Consider the following 17,352-nt stretch of genomic DNA (forward strand, 5'->3'; position numbering starts at 1 on the left):
CTTTATCACTGTCTCGCACACTTCAGTTGTGCCTCACTCACTCTTTATCACTGTCTAACACACTTCAGTGGTGCCCCTTTAGAGGGGTCTCACTCAATCACTAGTCTCATGCACGTCATTGACGTCTCACTCATTTTCCACCGCTGTTGTAATGCATTTGACTAGAATCTCACCCATTTTCACATTATTTATCTTATCACTTCAGTGAATTCTCACTCATTCCCACTGGTGTTACACTTCATTGGCATCTTACCCCTTCTCACATCACTGGTCTCATTAACTTCAGTGGAGTCTCACTCATACCCCATCACTAGTATCACACACTCAATAGAGTCTAATCCATTTTTCAACTCACTGCTCTCACACCTTCAGGGAAGTCTCACCCATTTATACATCACTGGTCTCATTCACTTCAGTGGGATCTCACTTATTTCACATCAATAGTCGCATGTACTTCATTGGAGTTGCAAACATTCTCCATCACTATTCTCATGCACCTGACTGGAGTCTCACTCATTTTCACATCACTGATCTCATGCTCTTCTGTGAATCCTCACTGATTCCCTACACTGGTGTCACACTTCTTTGGAGTCTTACCCATTCTCACATCAGTGGTCTCATTCACTTCAGTGGAGTCTCACTTGTTCCCCATCACTGGTCTCATTCACTTCAGTGGAGTCTCACTTGTTCCCCATCACTGGTCTCAAGTGGAGTCTCATTTGTTCCCTATCACTGGTCTCATCCACTTCAGTGGAGTCTCACTCGTTCCCCATCACTGGTCTCATCCACTTCAGTGGAGTCTCACTCGTTCCCCATCACTGGTCTCAAGTGGAGTCTCACTTGTTCCCCATCACTGATCTCATTGACTTTAGTGGAGTCTCACTCGTACCCCATCACTGGTCTCATTCACTTCAGTGGAGTCTCACTTGTGCCCCATCACTAGCATCATGCTCTTCAGTGGATTCTCACTCATTTCACAACACTTGTCTTGTCATTTCAGTGGGATCTTACTCATATTCACATCACTAGTCTCTTGCACAACTCAAGTCTCCTGCACGTCAGTGAATCCTCACTCATTCCCTACATTGGAGTCTTACTAATTCTCACATGAGTGGCGTGTTCACTTCAGTGGAGTCTCACTCGTTCCCCATCACTGGTCTCATCCACTTCAGTGGAGTCTCACTCGTTCCCCATCACTGGTCTCAAGTGGAGTCTCACTTGTTCCCCATCACTTATCTCATCCACTTCAGAGGAGTCTCACTTGTTCCCCATCACTGGTCTCAAGTGGAGTCTCACTTGTTCCCCATCACTGGTATCATCCACTTCAGTGGGGTCTCACCAATTTTCACACCAATGGTCTCAGGTGCTCCCGTGGAGTCTCGCGTATTGTCTCCTTCACAGGTCTCATTCATGTCAGTGGATCCTCACTCATTCCCTACACCAGTGCAGCCGTACCCATTCTCATGTCAGTGGTCTCATTCACTTCAATGGAGTCTCACTCAATGCCCATCACTAGTCTCATCCACTTCATTGCAGTCTCACTCATTGTACATCACTGTGCTCATGCACTTCACTGAAGTCTCATTGATCTCATGCTCTTCAGTAGACTCTTATGTTCTCCTTCACTGGAGTTTCACTGATCTAGATTCAGTAGACTCTCTCATATGTTTCCCCTCACTGGAGTCTCAGTGATCTCATGCTCTTCAGTAGACTCTCTCATATGTTCCCGTTCACTGATGTCTCATTGCTCTCATGCTCTTCAGTGGATTCTCTCTTATGTTGCCCTTCACTGGTGTCTCACTGATCTCATGCTCTTCAGTGGGCTCTCTCTTATGCTCCCCTTCACTGGTGTCTCAGTGATCTCACGCTCTTCAGTGGACTCTCTCTTATGCTCCCCTTCACTGGTGTCTCAGTTATCCCATGCTCTTCAGTGGACTCTCTCTTATGTTCCCCTTCACTGGTGTCTCAATGATCTCATGGTCTTCAGTGGACTCTCTCTTATGTTCCCCTTCACTGGTGTCTCACTGATCTCATGCTCTTCAGTGGGCTCTCTCCTACGTTCCCCTTCACTGGTGTCTCATTGCTCTCATGCTCTTCAGTGGACTCTCTCTTATGTTCCCCTTCACTGGTGTCTCAGTGATCTCATGCTCTTCAGTGGACTCTCTCCTATGTTCCCCTTCACTGGTGTCTCAGTGATCTCATGCTCTTCAGTAGACTCTCTCTTATGTTCCCCTTCACTGGTGTCTCAGTGATCTCATGCTCTTCAGTGGACTCTCTCTTATGTTCTCCTTCACTGGTGTCTCATTGATCTCATGCTCTTCAGTAGACTCTCTCTTATGTTCCCCTTCACTGGTGTCTCAGTGATCTCATGCTCTTCAGTGGATTCTCTCTTATGTTCCCCTTCTCTGGTGTCTCACTGATCTCATGCTCTTCAGTAGACTCTCTCTTATGTTCCCCTTCACTGGTGTCTCAGTGATCTCATGCTCTTCAGTGGATTCTCTCTTATGTTCCCCTTCACTGGAGTCTCAGTGATCTCACGCTCTTCAGTAGACTCTCTCCTATGTTCCCCTTCACTGGTGTCTCAGTGATCTCATGCTCTTCAGTGGATTCTCTCTTATGTTCCCCTTCTCTGGTGTCTCACTGATCTCATGCTCTTCAGTAGACTCTCTCTTATGTTCCCCTTCACTGGTGTCTCAGTGATCTCATGCTCTTCAGTGGACTCTCTCTTATGTTCCCCTTCACTGGAGTCTCACTGATCTCACGCTCTTCAGTAGACTCTCTCCTATGTTTCCCTTCACTGGAGTCTCAGTGATCTCACGCTCTTCAGTAGACTCTCTCTTATGTTCCCCTTCACTGGTGTCTCAGTGATCTCATGCTCTTCAGTGGACTCTCTCTTATGTTCCCCTTCACTGGTGTCTCAATGATCTCATGCTCTTCAGTGGATTCTCTCTTATGTTCCCCTTCTCTGGTGTCTCACTGATCTCATGCTCTTCAGTAGACTCTCTCTTATGTTCCCCTTCACTGATGTCTCATTGCTCTCATGCTCTTCAGTGGATTCTCTCTTATGTTGCCCTTCACTGGTGTCTCACTGATCTCACGCTCTTCAGTAGACTCTCTCATATGTTCCCGTTCACTGATGTCTCATTGCTCTCACGCTCTTCAGTGGATTCTCTCTTGTGTTCCCCTTCACTGGTGTAATGCTCTTCAGTAGACTCTCTCCTATGTTCCCCTTCACTGGTGTCTCAGTGATCTCATGCTGTTCAGTGGACGCTCTCTTATGTTCCCCATCACTAGTGCCTTTAAGTCTTGCTCCTGTCCCATCACGATCTACTGTATTGAAGACATGCTTTCCTCACTGACTCGTCTCTTAGGTGTGATGAAGGCGAAGAACAGGATGCAGTCACTGCAAGGGCTGCTGGAAAGGCTTGGTGAACACCATGATACCCTGGATATCTTCACGCAAATCGTGGACTCTAATAAAGGTAAGAAGTCCTGATAAATGCCGTTCTTGACCCTTGGGAGGGCACGGAGTCTGGCTGGCTTCCCCTGTAATGTTGCGTTTGATGAGTTCAGCACAACCGGTAACGGCAAGAGCGAGAAGCAGGGGATTAAAAGAAGTGTGGAATCCTTTTTTGATTGAAGAAGGTCAGTAATGTCAACAATTTGAGCTTTATAATTCAAGATAATTGCATTTTCAGCGTAAAACCACAATTTGAATGATTTGATTTGGAACAGTTTTAGATTTACCAAGTTGTAGTTCGATTAAACTATTGCAATTGACTCTATGCATGTGTGTATGTATATAGGATTTCTATAGTGCAAACTTAGCAAAAAAAAGTGGACCACTTACATTGTCAAAGACAAGCCTTAAGAGGAAAGGGAGCTAACTTGTGGACGATTAATGCATTGTTTTGTGGTACTCTTTATGGTTTAAATCCTTTTCTCACATGTATCAAGAGAGTAGTAATACAGCGTATATGCGAAAATACTTGTTGCTCACATCACTTCTGTGGATCAAGACAAAGAGCATCGCAGCACTCAACATGCGGGATTTGAAGAACAAAGGAAAGAATAAACTGTAAACTAACTCAAAGATCTCTCCCCCCCCCCCCCCCCAAGTACTCATGAAGTAAATACAAAGCGCATCAGCTGTGAAGTAAGGTGTCTGGGCTTCCTACCTTTCGCTTGTGGCTGAGCCATGGGCAAGTTTAGCAAGTCACTGGATAGGCAAGTATTTAGGGCAGGGGAGATAGCAAGCAATGGGCGCCAATCTTCTTGGAAGGAAGTCGTGAGGGTAGCAGACATCGGCTCCATCCCCAGGATGTACCATAATCTGTGTAGCTATCCCAGGTGTGTGGGAGTGTTGTGAGTCCCCAAGTGAGTGAGGATTTTCTGGAGTGCCGGCCCCTGTGCCAGTCCCATCTGTCGCCCTTTGCGGGATTTGAGTGGGTAGATTAGTGGTTTGGGCATGCCAAGGATCATGTATGAGAGGAGCCGGGGAATCTGGGTATCGAAATGTAGGTCTATGTCTCCCAAGATCTGGGTCCAGTAAGCTGTGAGGTTCGGGTAATCTCAGAGTAAGTGTAGGAGCATACCTGCTGAGGTGCAGCCCCACAGAGCAGTCTGAGCTCCGCACTGGCGTCAGGTACCAATAAGTGGCTATCTTAGTAGCCGTCTCTGTGCTAGATGTATTCCGAGCTGTGTGGTGTGCTTTATAATAAATCTCGCTCCACTCTTTAGCAGATAGCTCCCTCCCGAGTTCCTTTTCCCATCGTCTTTGACTTGGTGTGGGCTGAGAGGGGGCAGGCTGGCTGGCGCAGTAAAGCAGTAGTTTATTTGTGGTTTAAGTGACCAACCACTTCTCATATCGGGTGAGCTGTCAACCCATTGTGGGGCGGTTAGAGGGATGAAGAAGCCAATATCGCACCTGGAGATAGTGTAGCCTTTCAGTCTCCGGTAGGTTACATTGCTGGCGTGGTTGTGGAAAGGAGGTGATTCCCTCCTCATCACACAGGTGGCCTGCAGCGCGGCATGGAGTCTGGGGCCAAGCCTCAAACGCTCCCTGCTGTAAGCCAGGGGAGAAATGTCCATTCTCGAACAAGGGTGTCACGACGGAGGGGAAAGCGGTGAACCCACGTCAACAAGCTTTGTTATCCTGCATGTCCATCATCGTCTAAGTGATGGGGGACTTTTGTAAGTTCCGTGGCCTATTGTTTCTCTTGAGAAACAGTGCCTTTCAGAGAGAAAGCCTCGCATTTGCCCTGTCCTGGAATAGCCAGTGCTTTTCGGATTTACTCCACTAGGTAACGCGGCGGTGTTTCTAAAAAAAACAGCCCTGCAGGTGTGGTACTCCCTATCCTCCGTCGTCGGAGCCCAAGTAACTCAGTTCCCTGCTCATTCGGGGGCATATCAGCAACAACCGGCGATAATTAGCGCTAAGCGCACTTAGCGCTAGGATAATTATCGCCGGCTAGCGTGGATTTTTATCGCTGAGATAGCGTGCTGTTAGCAACGCTTATCTCAAAAGCGATAAAAATCCTAGCGCTAACCGCCAAATGTGAGATTATCGCTGGAAACTCAGCGATAATCCCACGAAGTTTGGCGATAGCTTGCTGATAGGACCTCACATACTTAGCCATGATATCCACCTTCCATAGGATATCATGGCTAAGTCAGTTTCAAAGCAGGCGTAAGGAAAGTAGCGATAACAGAGGTTAACGCTACTTTTCTTGTCGCTATGCTGCTTTGCGTGAGGCTTGATAATAGGAGAAATGTCGCTTAGCGACATTTCTCCCGTTACCTTGGGGAGGAACGCCCACTTTGCATCTCATTAGAGATACAAAGATGGGCGTTAGGAATTCAGGCGCTAAGGCAAGGTTTCATGCGATAGTGTGACCTTGCTAATATAGCGATAAAATTATCGCCGCTTTTCGGCAAAAAACGGCCGCAAAAGCGGCGATAATTTTATATTGCCGCCTTGTAGATATGCCCAATAGAGTCAGCCACACAAACCGGTGCAGTTCTCTGTGTGAGGTGTTGAGCATCCCTATGGGGGGAGAGACCGGCAGTGTCTGAAAAAGATATAGGATCCTCTGCAAGGTGGTCATTTTTAGGGCAGCGATGCACCCAGTAAAGAGAGGCAATGGCGTTTCCAGCTGTTTAAGTCCTCTCTGATTTGTCCGAGTAAGTTGTGATAGTTAATCATGATGATTTGTGAGATCGAAGGTACGAGTTGGATCCCCAAGTAGGGCAGCGACTCCGTGATCCACTGAACTGGGAAGCATTTTTTGAAGTGGTCAACAATACGAGGGCCTGAGACTTCGTTACGTTTATGCAAAACCTTGAGGCCAAGCCGAACTAAAGAGGCCAAGATATCATCCGCATAGAGACTGACTCTGTGTATCTACCCGCCAAAGGGGATACCGGTGAACTCTGGGTTATCCCTGATCCCCTGGACCAGGGGCTCCATATATATATAGCCAATAAGTGGGGTGACAGGGGGCAGCCTAATCTAGTTTCTCTAATAATAGGGAAGGGCGGTGAGGAGATGCCGTTCAACCTAACAGTAGCCATGGGTGAGCTGTACCAACTCGCCACCCAGGCACAAAAACAATTGCCTATGCCAAATTGGGAAAGAGTCTGCTCTATGTAATGCCAATGTACGCAGTCGAATGCCTTCTCTGCGTCAACCGTTAGGAAGAGGGCCTCTATGTCCTAGTGGTCGGCCTCGTCGATCAGATGTAAGATTTGTTTTGTGTTGTTGCTGCTATGTCTGTTGTGTATGAACCCTGGTTGGTTGGAATCAAAAATGCCCGGCATTAGCTTGATATCGATGTGTAGCAATGATATAGGGCGATAGGAACCACATAGTTGTTTACTTTTCCCTGGTTTGGGGATGACTACAATGGATGCAGATAGCATAGTTGGGGAACTGAGCCAGGGCCTGTGAATGAGTTAAACAATCTGGTGAAAATAGGGGCCAGATTCTGACAAAATGTCTTGTAGAAACTTGCCTGGTAGCCTTTCGGACCTGTGGACTTAAGAGGCTTAAGTTAAGGCGGAAGATCGCCAAGATGACGTCTTCTAGCATAATGGAGGAGTCTAGGGAAGTCGCTTGGGCGGTAGAGAGGGGAGGGGTGTTCGCCCCCTGCAGGTAGAAGGCAGTAGTCTGGGACTCCTGGTCCTGTCTCTTGTACAGCACTAGGTAAAAGTCCTGGAATTCCACTGCAATAGATTAGTTGTCCAATAGTTCCCTACCTCCCTGGGATCTGAGAGAATGTACCCTAGTATGTCGTCTTTGGGCCCTCAGCTAATTAGCCAACAGTCATCCTGATTTGTCTCCTCCAACATAAAAGGAGTGTTCCAGCCGGAGGGCGGCGTATTCCGCCCTGTCTAGGTCGAGGCCTGCCAGCTAGGCATGTGCTGCGTGTGGTTGGTGCCAAACTCTAGGGCCCCCAGTGTTGAGTTTGAGTTCCCTAACCTGGGCAGTCAGTTGATCCTTCTTTTCTTTACGGGCTTTATTATCAGCTGCGGATATTGCTATGTGTTCCCTCTCCACTATTGTTTTCAATGCCTCCCATAATGTGGAGACAGAGGTGTCGGGGATATCGTAAAAATCAAGGTAAGTTTGTATTGCTTTAGTGTGTTGTTGTATTACTGCTGGGCGTTGAAGTAGAGTATCTCTAAGTCACCAAGTTCCATAGTGTTTTCTTTGAGGAAGGAAACAAATCACAAGGCCCACTGTATCGTGATCTGACAATGCAGACGGAATTATCTCTATATCCTCCATAATGTTATGTAGGTCTCTAGTCCCCAATAGATAGTCTAGCTGTGCATATGTTTTATGGGCGTGGAAGAAGAAGGTGAACTGGGTAGATTGTGAATGAGCCTCCCGCCAGATGTCTATCAGTTCCACCTGGTGTAGCCACCTGCCCCCTTCCTTCGACAATGCTCCCGTCTGGGCGGGAGCGACTGCCAGATCTATCTTTGTCGGCGTCTAACACAAGGTCAAGGTCTCCACCTAGAAGTACTAAGCGCGTCTGTGTGGCCATCACCTTTGAGACTGCTGAGTGTAGGAAGTGTTCCTGTCCAGTGTTGGGAGCATAGATAGAACTCACCACCAGAGATTGGCTCTCAATGTGAACAGTGTATGCCAAGAGTCTGCCCTTCACCTCAGCAACCCTGGAACCCACCTTGCCCCTAAACGATTTAGCGATAAGGATTGCTACTCCAGCTTTTTTGGTGGAGGTAGAATAAAGAAAATTGGTGAGGGAAAGCTTGTGAGTGAAGGCGGTGCCAATCCCCATTTTGGAGATGAGTCTCCTGAAGGAGGTGTATATCTACAGCTGAGTGTTCGAGGTAGGAGAGTAGTGAACGTCGCCTAATGGGGTTGTTGAGGCCCTTCGCGTTGAGCGAAAGGATATTAACTATTTGCGATGTACTGTTCGGTGTGTGAAGGTGTGTCTGTCTGTAAACAACTGTCTAGGTTGCCCTTGCCCCTCTCCTGGCCCTCTTCCCACTTGACTCCTGCATGAGTGTGTCGGCCTTCAACCTCTGCCAAATTGAGAACCGGTTCCCAAAAGAACTAGAAACACACGAAAACTAGAACATAGAACTACCAGTTTGAGTCCAGGTCCAGCAGATCGAGTCCACAAATACTTGGGAATAGGAAGTGTAGGGTGCATGTTGTGGCCTGTTGGCCCCCTCATCGAATCCCCATCAGCCCAGCCCTGGTATGAGAATCTAATGTCTGCCCAAAGGTCTCACATGTTATCTCCATCTTGATGGTCCTCAGACAGTGACTCCAGGACTGCCTGAACCTCCATCCCTATTGTAACTGGGTCGGGTTTCATGCTGCTCTCAGTAGGGTGACGGCTCTGTCCTCACGAGCGCCCACCCCGTGGGGCCCCTGGCTCACCTCTCTCTGATACCTCACCCACGGGACCACCAATTGCGGGGATGCAGTAAGTTTTCTTGAGTGATAGTTAAGTTTTCTCGAATGATCAGAGTTGATGCAGTTTGCCTTCTAGAAAGAAAATGAGGCAGAAAGGATGGCCCCAGGAGTATGTGATTTCCAGGTTCCGTAAATGAGAGGTGGCAGGTGGGAATTCCCTCCTAGTCAGCAGAGTGATCATGGCAAAGTCTTGATACAGTGTGTGGGTATGTTCCTGGAATGACAAAGGGTGTCTCTCTCAGGCTTTTTCTGAGGATTGATTCTTTCAGTTGAAAATCCAGAAGATAGGCCAGAATGTCCAGCAGAGAGGCTGACAACCGCTGCGGCAGGTCCACTCTGTGAACGTGGTCAATTTTTATCTCAGTGTCTGGGGGGGGAGCGTCCAGGATGTGGCTGAAGAGATCTCTCAGGTTGAGGATCATGTCAGAGTCCTCCGCCTAGGACGGCACCCCTTTAATGCGGATGTTATTGCGCCAAGAGCGGTTCTCAAGGTCTTTGGCTTGAGCTTGAAGTTCTATTTGTTGTTCTCGTGAACGGATCACCTCCTGTTGCCGTTGTTTCACTTCCTCGTCTCTGGCTTGTTCCTGATCCTCTATGACTGCCACACGTTCTCCAATTGAGTCAACATAGTGTCTGATCTCTCTAATGTCATTGGATAGCTCCCCTCTGAGGGTTTGCAGGTCTTCGCGCAGTGTGGAAAATACTGTATCCTGGAAGGAGTGGGTGACTGGCTCTTCAGCTCCCTCCATGTCTTGGCCTTGGTTTGTGATAGGCGATGCCTGCCTGTCTCCCCCTGCTACAGAAGGGAGCTTGGTCAGCATTACCTTCAAAGTCCGATCTTTTTTTGACCTCACTGATGCCATGGTACTGGTAGTCCCACCGCCACTTTCCGTAAACCAATCACCTGTCACAGCGACAGCGTTCAACCTTGCTGGTGTGACTAAAATGGCTGCTGCTTTCTCTGCTACTTCCTATTTGTTTTTTTCTATCTCTTGATTTTTGTTGCAAGAATGGATTATGTGCACTTGTATTTCTGTCCTGTGCCACTATGTTATCTAGGCTGTCCTGCACGTCAGAAGGCAACCCTTTCCTAATTACATTATACAATTATACAGTGTTACCTCCTGCCACTTCCCAGTCCTGACCTACTTCCTGGGTCCATTTTTCTTTCATCCTAGAAACAGAGCAGGATCCTCATTTGGCCGCATGGGCCAAGCCATGAGAGATCAAATGTTTGGCCTATCAGGGTATATTTTATTTAGCTGGTCCCACACTACTGTTCTAACCAATTTAGATGTAGACCCATTGCATCTAGTCTCCGTGAGGGTGACTTTCCTTACTCCAGTCTTTTGAAATACTGTGTCCATTTCATCCCCTATGAGAGAACTAAGCAGACTCTTTATGTTCCCTAGCGCTAGTGTTATACCTGCGGTTTGGTTTTCAAATGCCCTAATCAATTTCTCTTTTTCCTTTGTAAGTAGTGGCAATAACTTTCTGCAGTTCTCCTTGTTCATCTGTGTCCAAGAAACCTAATGTGATGCACCATGTCCCTTACGTATCAGGGACATCTGATGCAAGGTGGTGGTAGAACCCTGGGGATTGTGCTATCTAACATATTTCTGCCATACACGGTGACATTTTCTCATGTAGGGACAATCTCAGTCTGGATCTCCTTCACCATATCGTATGCAATCTTCTGCATTTGCCATTCACGTGGGTCAAAGGACCATTCTTGTGGCCATGGACTCATATGTGGAACTAGCGGCTCAGTCCAATCTATTAGATAATCTACATAAGGTACAACACTGTATCGGTTATTCTCTTCTTCAGTGATGATTTCACTAGGAGTGAGGTCTGAGCTGCACAAAATTGATTGAGCATTCATTTGCTGTACTGGTCTGTTGGGGAGTGTCAATCTTGCCCTAGCCTCACTGGTTCCCATCCTGGGTTCTGTTTGGTTATGGGCACTTTGAAATAGCAATTGCTCGAGGTCTGTTGCTCAAGGTTTCCTAACTCTGGAAAGCATATCCTGTTCTATTTTCTGGAAAATATATCCTGCTCTCTTTCCATCATGTCAGTAGGTTTAGACAGTCTCCCTGCACCGTTTGTGTAGTCCAAGTCAATAGGCGGTCTCTCTTAGATATCATAGGTAGGGTGCCACGCCTTTGGGGTCTGAAGCATTTCACCCATGCTCTCCACACGCTGGGATATCGATTCTATTTGTTAATCTACCAAAACGTCTCTTAGTTTGTCCTGAAAAGTCCTTGTGATACTCCACTCCCTGCACATCACTTGCATCTTTCGTACACTCACTGCACGATAGCCGCTCTTGAACACTTTCAATCTGAAAGAGACCATTTGTTATAGATTCCTTACCTTCGAACTACCCCGGGCTTCGGACTAGATCCAGAAAATTTACGTCTAGCAGTACCCCTGCACGTCGGTAGGTGAGGTTGGTCAACTCCGCGTCTGTCGTCGGGGTCGTGGTCGCCGGGATGACGTCAAGAAGTCTACTTAGACACTGCCCCTGCTCGCTGACGTCAGTTCTTTGTTTTTCTGCGCCAGCCAGCGCTGATCCGGAGAGAGCGTGCTCCTTAGTCACTTTTCCACTAATTGTTTTCGACTTTTGTCAGGTGCCTTTTTCGAGGCTTCAACTCCTGGTAACACAAGAGATATCCTATTGTTGGACCGGCTTCAAGCCTTGTGACTCCTGTCACAAGCTGATGTCTGTCATGGATCCGCACCTCGTGTGCCTGGAGTGCCTGGAGTGCGACCACGACCCGAGGCATACTCCGATTGTCGGGCCATGAATCCGAAGTCTTTGCAGGAGCGGTTCCGAAAGCTTTTGGATGCCCGGCAGTTGGCTCCGCATTGCTCGAGGTCCCGGTCGAGAGGAAGTTCTCAGGAACGATCACGGAGTCACCACCATTCATCTTCCAAGTCTTTGCACTCCTCGGGTGAGTCGTAGCACAAGAAGAAGGTGAAGAAGCACCGTCGCTCTTCACCTTCACCGCGTCCATCGGCCAACGCGATGCTGGACCCAGAGTGTTGTCGCTCTCAGACTCTGCCTTCAAGGCTTGCTTCTGGGATGGCTTTGCGCTTCCATCCCTTTCCCGGAGCCCTGCCCAGCTTCGAGCTTTTTACGAAGTGCTCCATAGCATTTTTGGGCATCCCGACTCCGCTGGCATGCCTCCGGGCCCCGTGGACTCAGCTGTGGGCCCTGGATCTACGATGCCGACGGCTCCGGCCTCGGTGCCAGAGGGCCCTTGAGGATCCAGGCCTAGATCTGGATCGACGCCGTTCGACCTCACGGTACCTTCCCCGGCACTGATTCCAGTGACGACGATGCCGACATCGGACGTGCCCCCAACTGGCGTCGACCCCAGCCTCACCCCTGACTTGGACACGGCACTGGACCAACATCGTCTGACATTGGCAGCAGCATACTAGGGCACTTTCCTGCCCCTATTCAAACCTGGTGTTCCTTTCCACACTGAGTGGCAACCAGAGGAGGGTGAGGAGGACTGGGAGGGGTCTGTGGGCCCTTTGTCTGACCAGCTTGAAGAGCCAGACTGGCAAGAGGACCTGGGTCATGCCAGTGGTGTGGATAACTCCCCAGACCTTTGCATGCTTTCTCCCCCTACTGTGGCTATGGGGGAGGTAGCTTCTTACACTGTGTTGTTGCATAGGGTGGCAGAGGCCTTGGGCCTTGAGCCTCCTGCGGTTGCTGTCAGAACTCTATGGAGCCACTTCTGCCTTTTAATGAAGCCCTCACCAACGTCCTTCTGGGCACTTGGTCCAATCCCAGCACAGGGGCTCCTGTGGATAGGAATATTGCCCGACGCCACCACCCAGATTCGGGCGACCCACTTTTCCTTTCCCAAAATCCGTCCCCCGAGAGCTTGGTGGTCCAAGCCTCGTCTTCTAAAGGCGCATTCCCTACTGCTCCCCCAGAATGGGAATCCAAGAAGCTGGACCACCTGGGAAGAAGATGTTTTCTTCCACCAGCTTAGCGCATGCCTCTTGGGCTGTTACACCCATACAGTGTGGGATACGGTTGCGCAAGTGTTGCCACAGTTCCCGGAGGAGGCCCAGGCCGTTCTCACCCGCACAGTGGCAGAGTGTAGGGATGTAGCTAAGTTCACCATCAGATGTGGGCTGGATTCCGCCGATTCTCTGGGCAGAACGGTTTCCTCGTCAGTAGCCTTGAGGTGCTACGCCTAGTTGAGGACGTCTGGTTTCTCTGTGGTGACCAGTCAGATCCTTGAGCCTCGCGACCTCCTCTCGCTCCACACTGTCTGCCTTCTTCCCTTTCGTGGCTTTGGAAGGGGTGCCCCACCACGTTCAACACAGTCCAGCCACCGGCCCATGCAAGCTACCCAGCCTCTGCATGGCTGCAGTTGTGGGACACAGCGACGCGGGTCTACCATAATCTCCCCCACTGGCAAACCATTGTGTCGGACAGGTGGGTTTTGCAGACAGTCCGAAGGGGCTACTCCCTCCCCTTTTAGACTACCCCTACCTCCATGCCACCATCCTGCCATCGCACGTGTTCTTTGCGAGTGGAGTTGCGGTCTTTTGTACGCCTTTCTACCTGTACCGCTTCTACCCAGAGTGCTGAAGAAGATCAAGCGTGACAGGGCCCAGTCATTCTTGTGGCCCCGGACTGGGCAAGGAGAGTCTAGTACTCTGAGCTCTTGAGCATGGCCATTGATCCTCCTATCAGACTGCCTCTTCGGGAGGATCTTCTGTCGTAGCAGCAGGGGAGGTTCCTCCACCCGAATCTGTCCAGCCTCCACCGCCTTGCGTGGAGATTGAGCGACAACAGTTGACAGCTTTTGACCTTCCTCCCGAAGTCTGTAAGGTCATCTTGGCAGCCAGGCGTCCCTCCTCTAAAACGTTATACACCTGTAGATGGAACAAGTTTGTGGCATGGTGCGCAGCAAAGGCTGTGGATCTCCTTTCTGCTCCTCTGTCTGAGGTTTTTTTGTACATACTATCTTTGGCCCAGCAGGGTCCTTAAAGGCTATCTTTTGGTCATGTCGGCCTTTCATCGCCTTCATGATCAACTTTCTCTTTTCAAGTCCCCTATTGTACAGATTTCCAAAGGGCATTACTCATCTTTTCCCTCCTGTTTCTTTCATAATGTCCCAGTTGGACCTGAATCTTGTATTGACATTTCTGATGTGCGCTTCCTTCGAGCCTCTACATAGCTGTCCTGTCAGACATTTTACTCTGAAGACTGCTTTCCTGGTCGTCATCACTGCTGCTCCCAGAGTGAGTGAGCTGCAGGCTCTATCCTCAAAATCTCCTTTTCTGGCTATGCATCGTACAAAGTAGTCCTTCGTACTAGGGCCTCTTATCTTCTGAAAGTAGTTACCTTTTTGCACATAGGACAGTCGCTCACTCTGCCCACCTTGTTCCCACCTCCACACTCTTCCAAAGAGGAGGAGAGACTCCACCGTCTGGACCCCAAACAAGCACTTTCTTTCTATCTTGACCGAAAAAAAAGATTTCCAGGTGGACGATCAACTCTTTATTGGCTATGTGGGTGCCAAGAAAGGTCGGGCTCTGTAAAAACGCACCATCTCTCGATGGCTTGTCCTATGCATTAAAATCTGCTACTCTTTGGAAAAGAAGGAAGCTTCAGTGGAACTGCCTGCCCACTCCATTTGGGCCATGGCGGCTACCACTGCCTTGGGGCGTGGAGTTCCCCTCCCTGATATCTGTCAGGCAGCCATGTTGGCATCCTTGCACACATTCACCAAACATTACTGCCTGGACAGCCAAGTCTGGAGGGACGGCTACTTTAGCTTTTCTGTTCTCCAAAACTTTCTGGTGTCAACTTAGTTTGCAGACCCACCTCGGGGGTGGGCATTTCTGGGGTATCTATTCTAAGGTAAGGAATCTATAAGTAATGGTCTCTTTCAGATGAACAAGTTACTTACCTTCGGAAACAATGTATCTATAAGAGACGTGCCTTAGTTATAGATTCCTTACCGCCCAACCCGTCCTCCCTGTTCTGCAAACTGACTTTTTAGGAATAGGGACTCCCTTCCAGGGCCCTAGTTATGTGCACCAGTGGTCAGTGTCTTGCATGGCTCTGCACTTCTGGAGTGGAAAGTTGTGTCAGAACTGATGTCAGCGCGCAGGGGCGGCGTCTAAGTAGACATCGCATTGTCATCCCGGCAACTGCGACGACGGACGCGGGGTCGACCGATGCTACCTACAGACGCGCAGGGGTTCTCCTAAAGAAAAAATTCTCAGAATCCAGTCAGATGCCAGGGGGTAATTCTAAGTTAAGGAATCTATAACTAATGTATGTCTCTAACAGATACCAAAGGTAAGTTACTTGTTCGGTGAGACTATTACGCTCCCCTTCTCCTTCCACTAAGGGGATAAACTGTCTTCAGTCCTTCTATGCTCCTGCTCTCTTACCTAAGATACTGGCCATGTGCCATACCTAGAGCCCTATCCACATAGTCACTCCACCTTGCAGCATCTATATCCTTTTGCTATGTGGTGGACACTCACTCTTAAATTATCCTTCCTGTGGTGTCCCTTTTCTGCAGCAAACGCGACTTGCTCACGATATATGTGACTGGTCATCCCTATCTCCTGAACTTTGCTCTTTGCTTTTATGATGCTGGGGAGAGGCTGGATCTAGTTGCTGTTTGAACTGTCCTTCTAGTTGTCCTGAAAATTGGGAGTCTCCTACCCTTGTAGGCTGCCTAGGTGTACTAGCAGGTTTTGGCTTGGGTGTAGCTTTTGGAGCGTGTGGAGAGGTTTCAATTTCAGGGTTCTCAAATCCCACTGCGGGACCTTGTATCTGTACCAGTGGGTAGATACTAGGGGGCAGATTTATGTTGCACTTGCGGCACTTTTGCGCCGCCGTTGCGTCACTTTTGTGACGCAGCAGCGGCGCAAATCCTGCGCCATGGTGCGGGGCATTTACAAACGTGACGCATCTCCCAGATGCGTCACGTTGTAAAGCCCTGCGCCACATGTAGGCGTTCCTGGGCAGGTGGGGGCGTTCCGGCGCAGGAACGCCTCCTAAAAGTGGCTGAGTGAAATCTACAAGATTTCACTCAGTCACTTTTAGGCCCATGCTGCGTCAAAACCCTGCGCCTGCTTGAAGCAGGCGTAAGGATTGACGCAGCATTGTACAAATAGGGCCCCCCAGATCATTGCTGGAGCTGCGTCGCGCTTGAGACGCAACTCCAGCAATGCGCCACTTTTCGGCACAGATGCGTCACGCATCTGTGCCGTTTTTGCCCCATGGTGCGCCGCATTATAAATGCGGCGCATCCATGGTGGCGCAGCTGTGGCGCATAATAACTGGCGCATCCCTGCTGATATGCAGGGATGCGCCAGTCGTCATAAATCTGCCCCTAGGGGGCAGATTTACAAACCCCTTGCGTGACTTTTGCGCTGCAGTTGCGTCACTTTTTTGACGCAACAGCAGCGCAAACAATGTGGCCTATTTACAACGTGACGCATCTCCCTAGATGCGTCACGTTGTAAAGCCCTGCGTCACATTATACCTGCGTCAGGTATAATGTATGCAGGTTGGGCGTTCCCACGCAGGAAGGCCTCGTAAAAGTGACTCAGTGAAATCTACAAGATTTCACTGCGCCACTTTTAGGACGCCACTGCGTCAAAACCTTACGCCTGCTTCAAGCAGGTGTAAGTAGTGATGCAGTGTAGTGGGAATAGGCCTCAACACGCATTGCTGGAGTTGCGTTGTGCTTGCGACACGACTCCAGCAAATGCGTGACTTTTCCGCCAACAGATGCGTCAGAATTTCTGACGCATCTGTCAATCCTTGCGCCATAGTGCGCTGAATTGTAAATACGGCGCATCTATGGTGGCGCAAGGGTTTCTAAGTGTGGCGCAGGGAAAGTGACAGATGCGTCACTTTCTTGTAAATCTGCCCCTTGATACCTTGGGAGAGGGGCTCATAGGAACATATGGGGTTGGGGGAACAGACTGGATACTGAGGGTACCCTCTTTTGATGAGCTCTTAGATTCTTTGCAAAAGACTGGCCATAAAGCTACAGTAGCTTCCCTTTTCTCTAATTTGGCTCCTGCATATTTACTTCTGAGGTATGTAACAACATGCTCAATTATTTTATTATTGGAGGCTCCTTCTTATGGCTAGAGATGCGTATTCTTTTCGGTGGCTTTAAACCACTGTAGGCTATAATTTTGAAGTGCTTTCTTGTATTTTGATAAACCTTCTGCATATGCTCTAAGATAGTCTCCATGATTAGGTGTAGTTTTAATATTTTAGGAATTTAACCTTGTTCTGCCTGATCATATATCACTTCTTTCAGAAAGTTTGTGTGAATCTTAAAAGCTGATTTATTTTCCCTATTTTTCTGAAGTATCATTTATGC

General features: G+C 48.9%; 1 protein-coding gene across 3 annotated transcripts in view; it reads left to right on the top strand.

The window, feature by feature from the left end:
* LOC146859658 (astacin-like metalloendopeptidase) overlaps positions 1-17,352 on the top strand; it is a 450,020-nt gene that overhangs the window by 103,907 nt on the left and 328,761 nt on the right. For 2 of the 3 annotated variants that reach the window (XM_085646718.1, XM_085646719.1), the window contains one exon: positions 3,372-3,482. The exons of the other annotated variant lie outside the window; for it this stretch is intronic. In XM_085646718.1, coding sequence (XP_085502844.1) covers positions 3,372-3,482 — 111 coding nt within the window. The remainder of the gene's footprint in view (positions 1-3,371; positions 3,483-17,352) is intronic. 3 annotated transcript variants of the gene reach the window in all.

Source organism: Triturus cristatus, chromosome 3_1 (genome assembly GCF_964204655.1).
Source record: "Triturus cristatus chromosome 3_1, aTriCri1.1, whole genome shotgun sequence".
NCBI classification, from domain to species: Eukaryota; Metazoa; Chordata; class Amphibia; order Caudata; family Salamandridae; genus Triturus; species Triturus cristatus.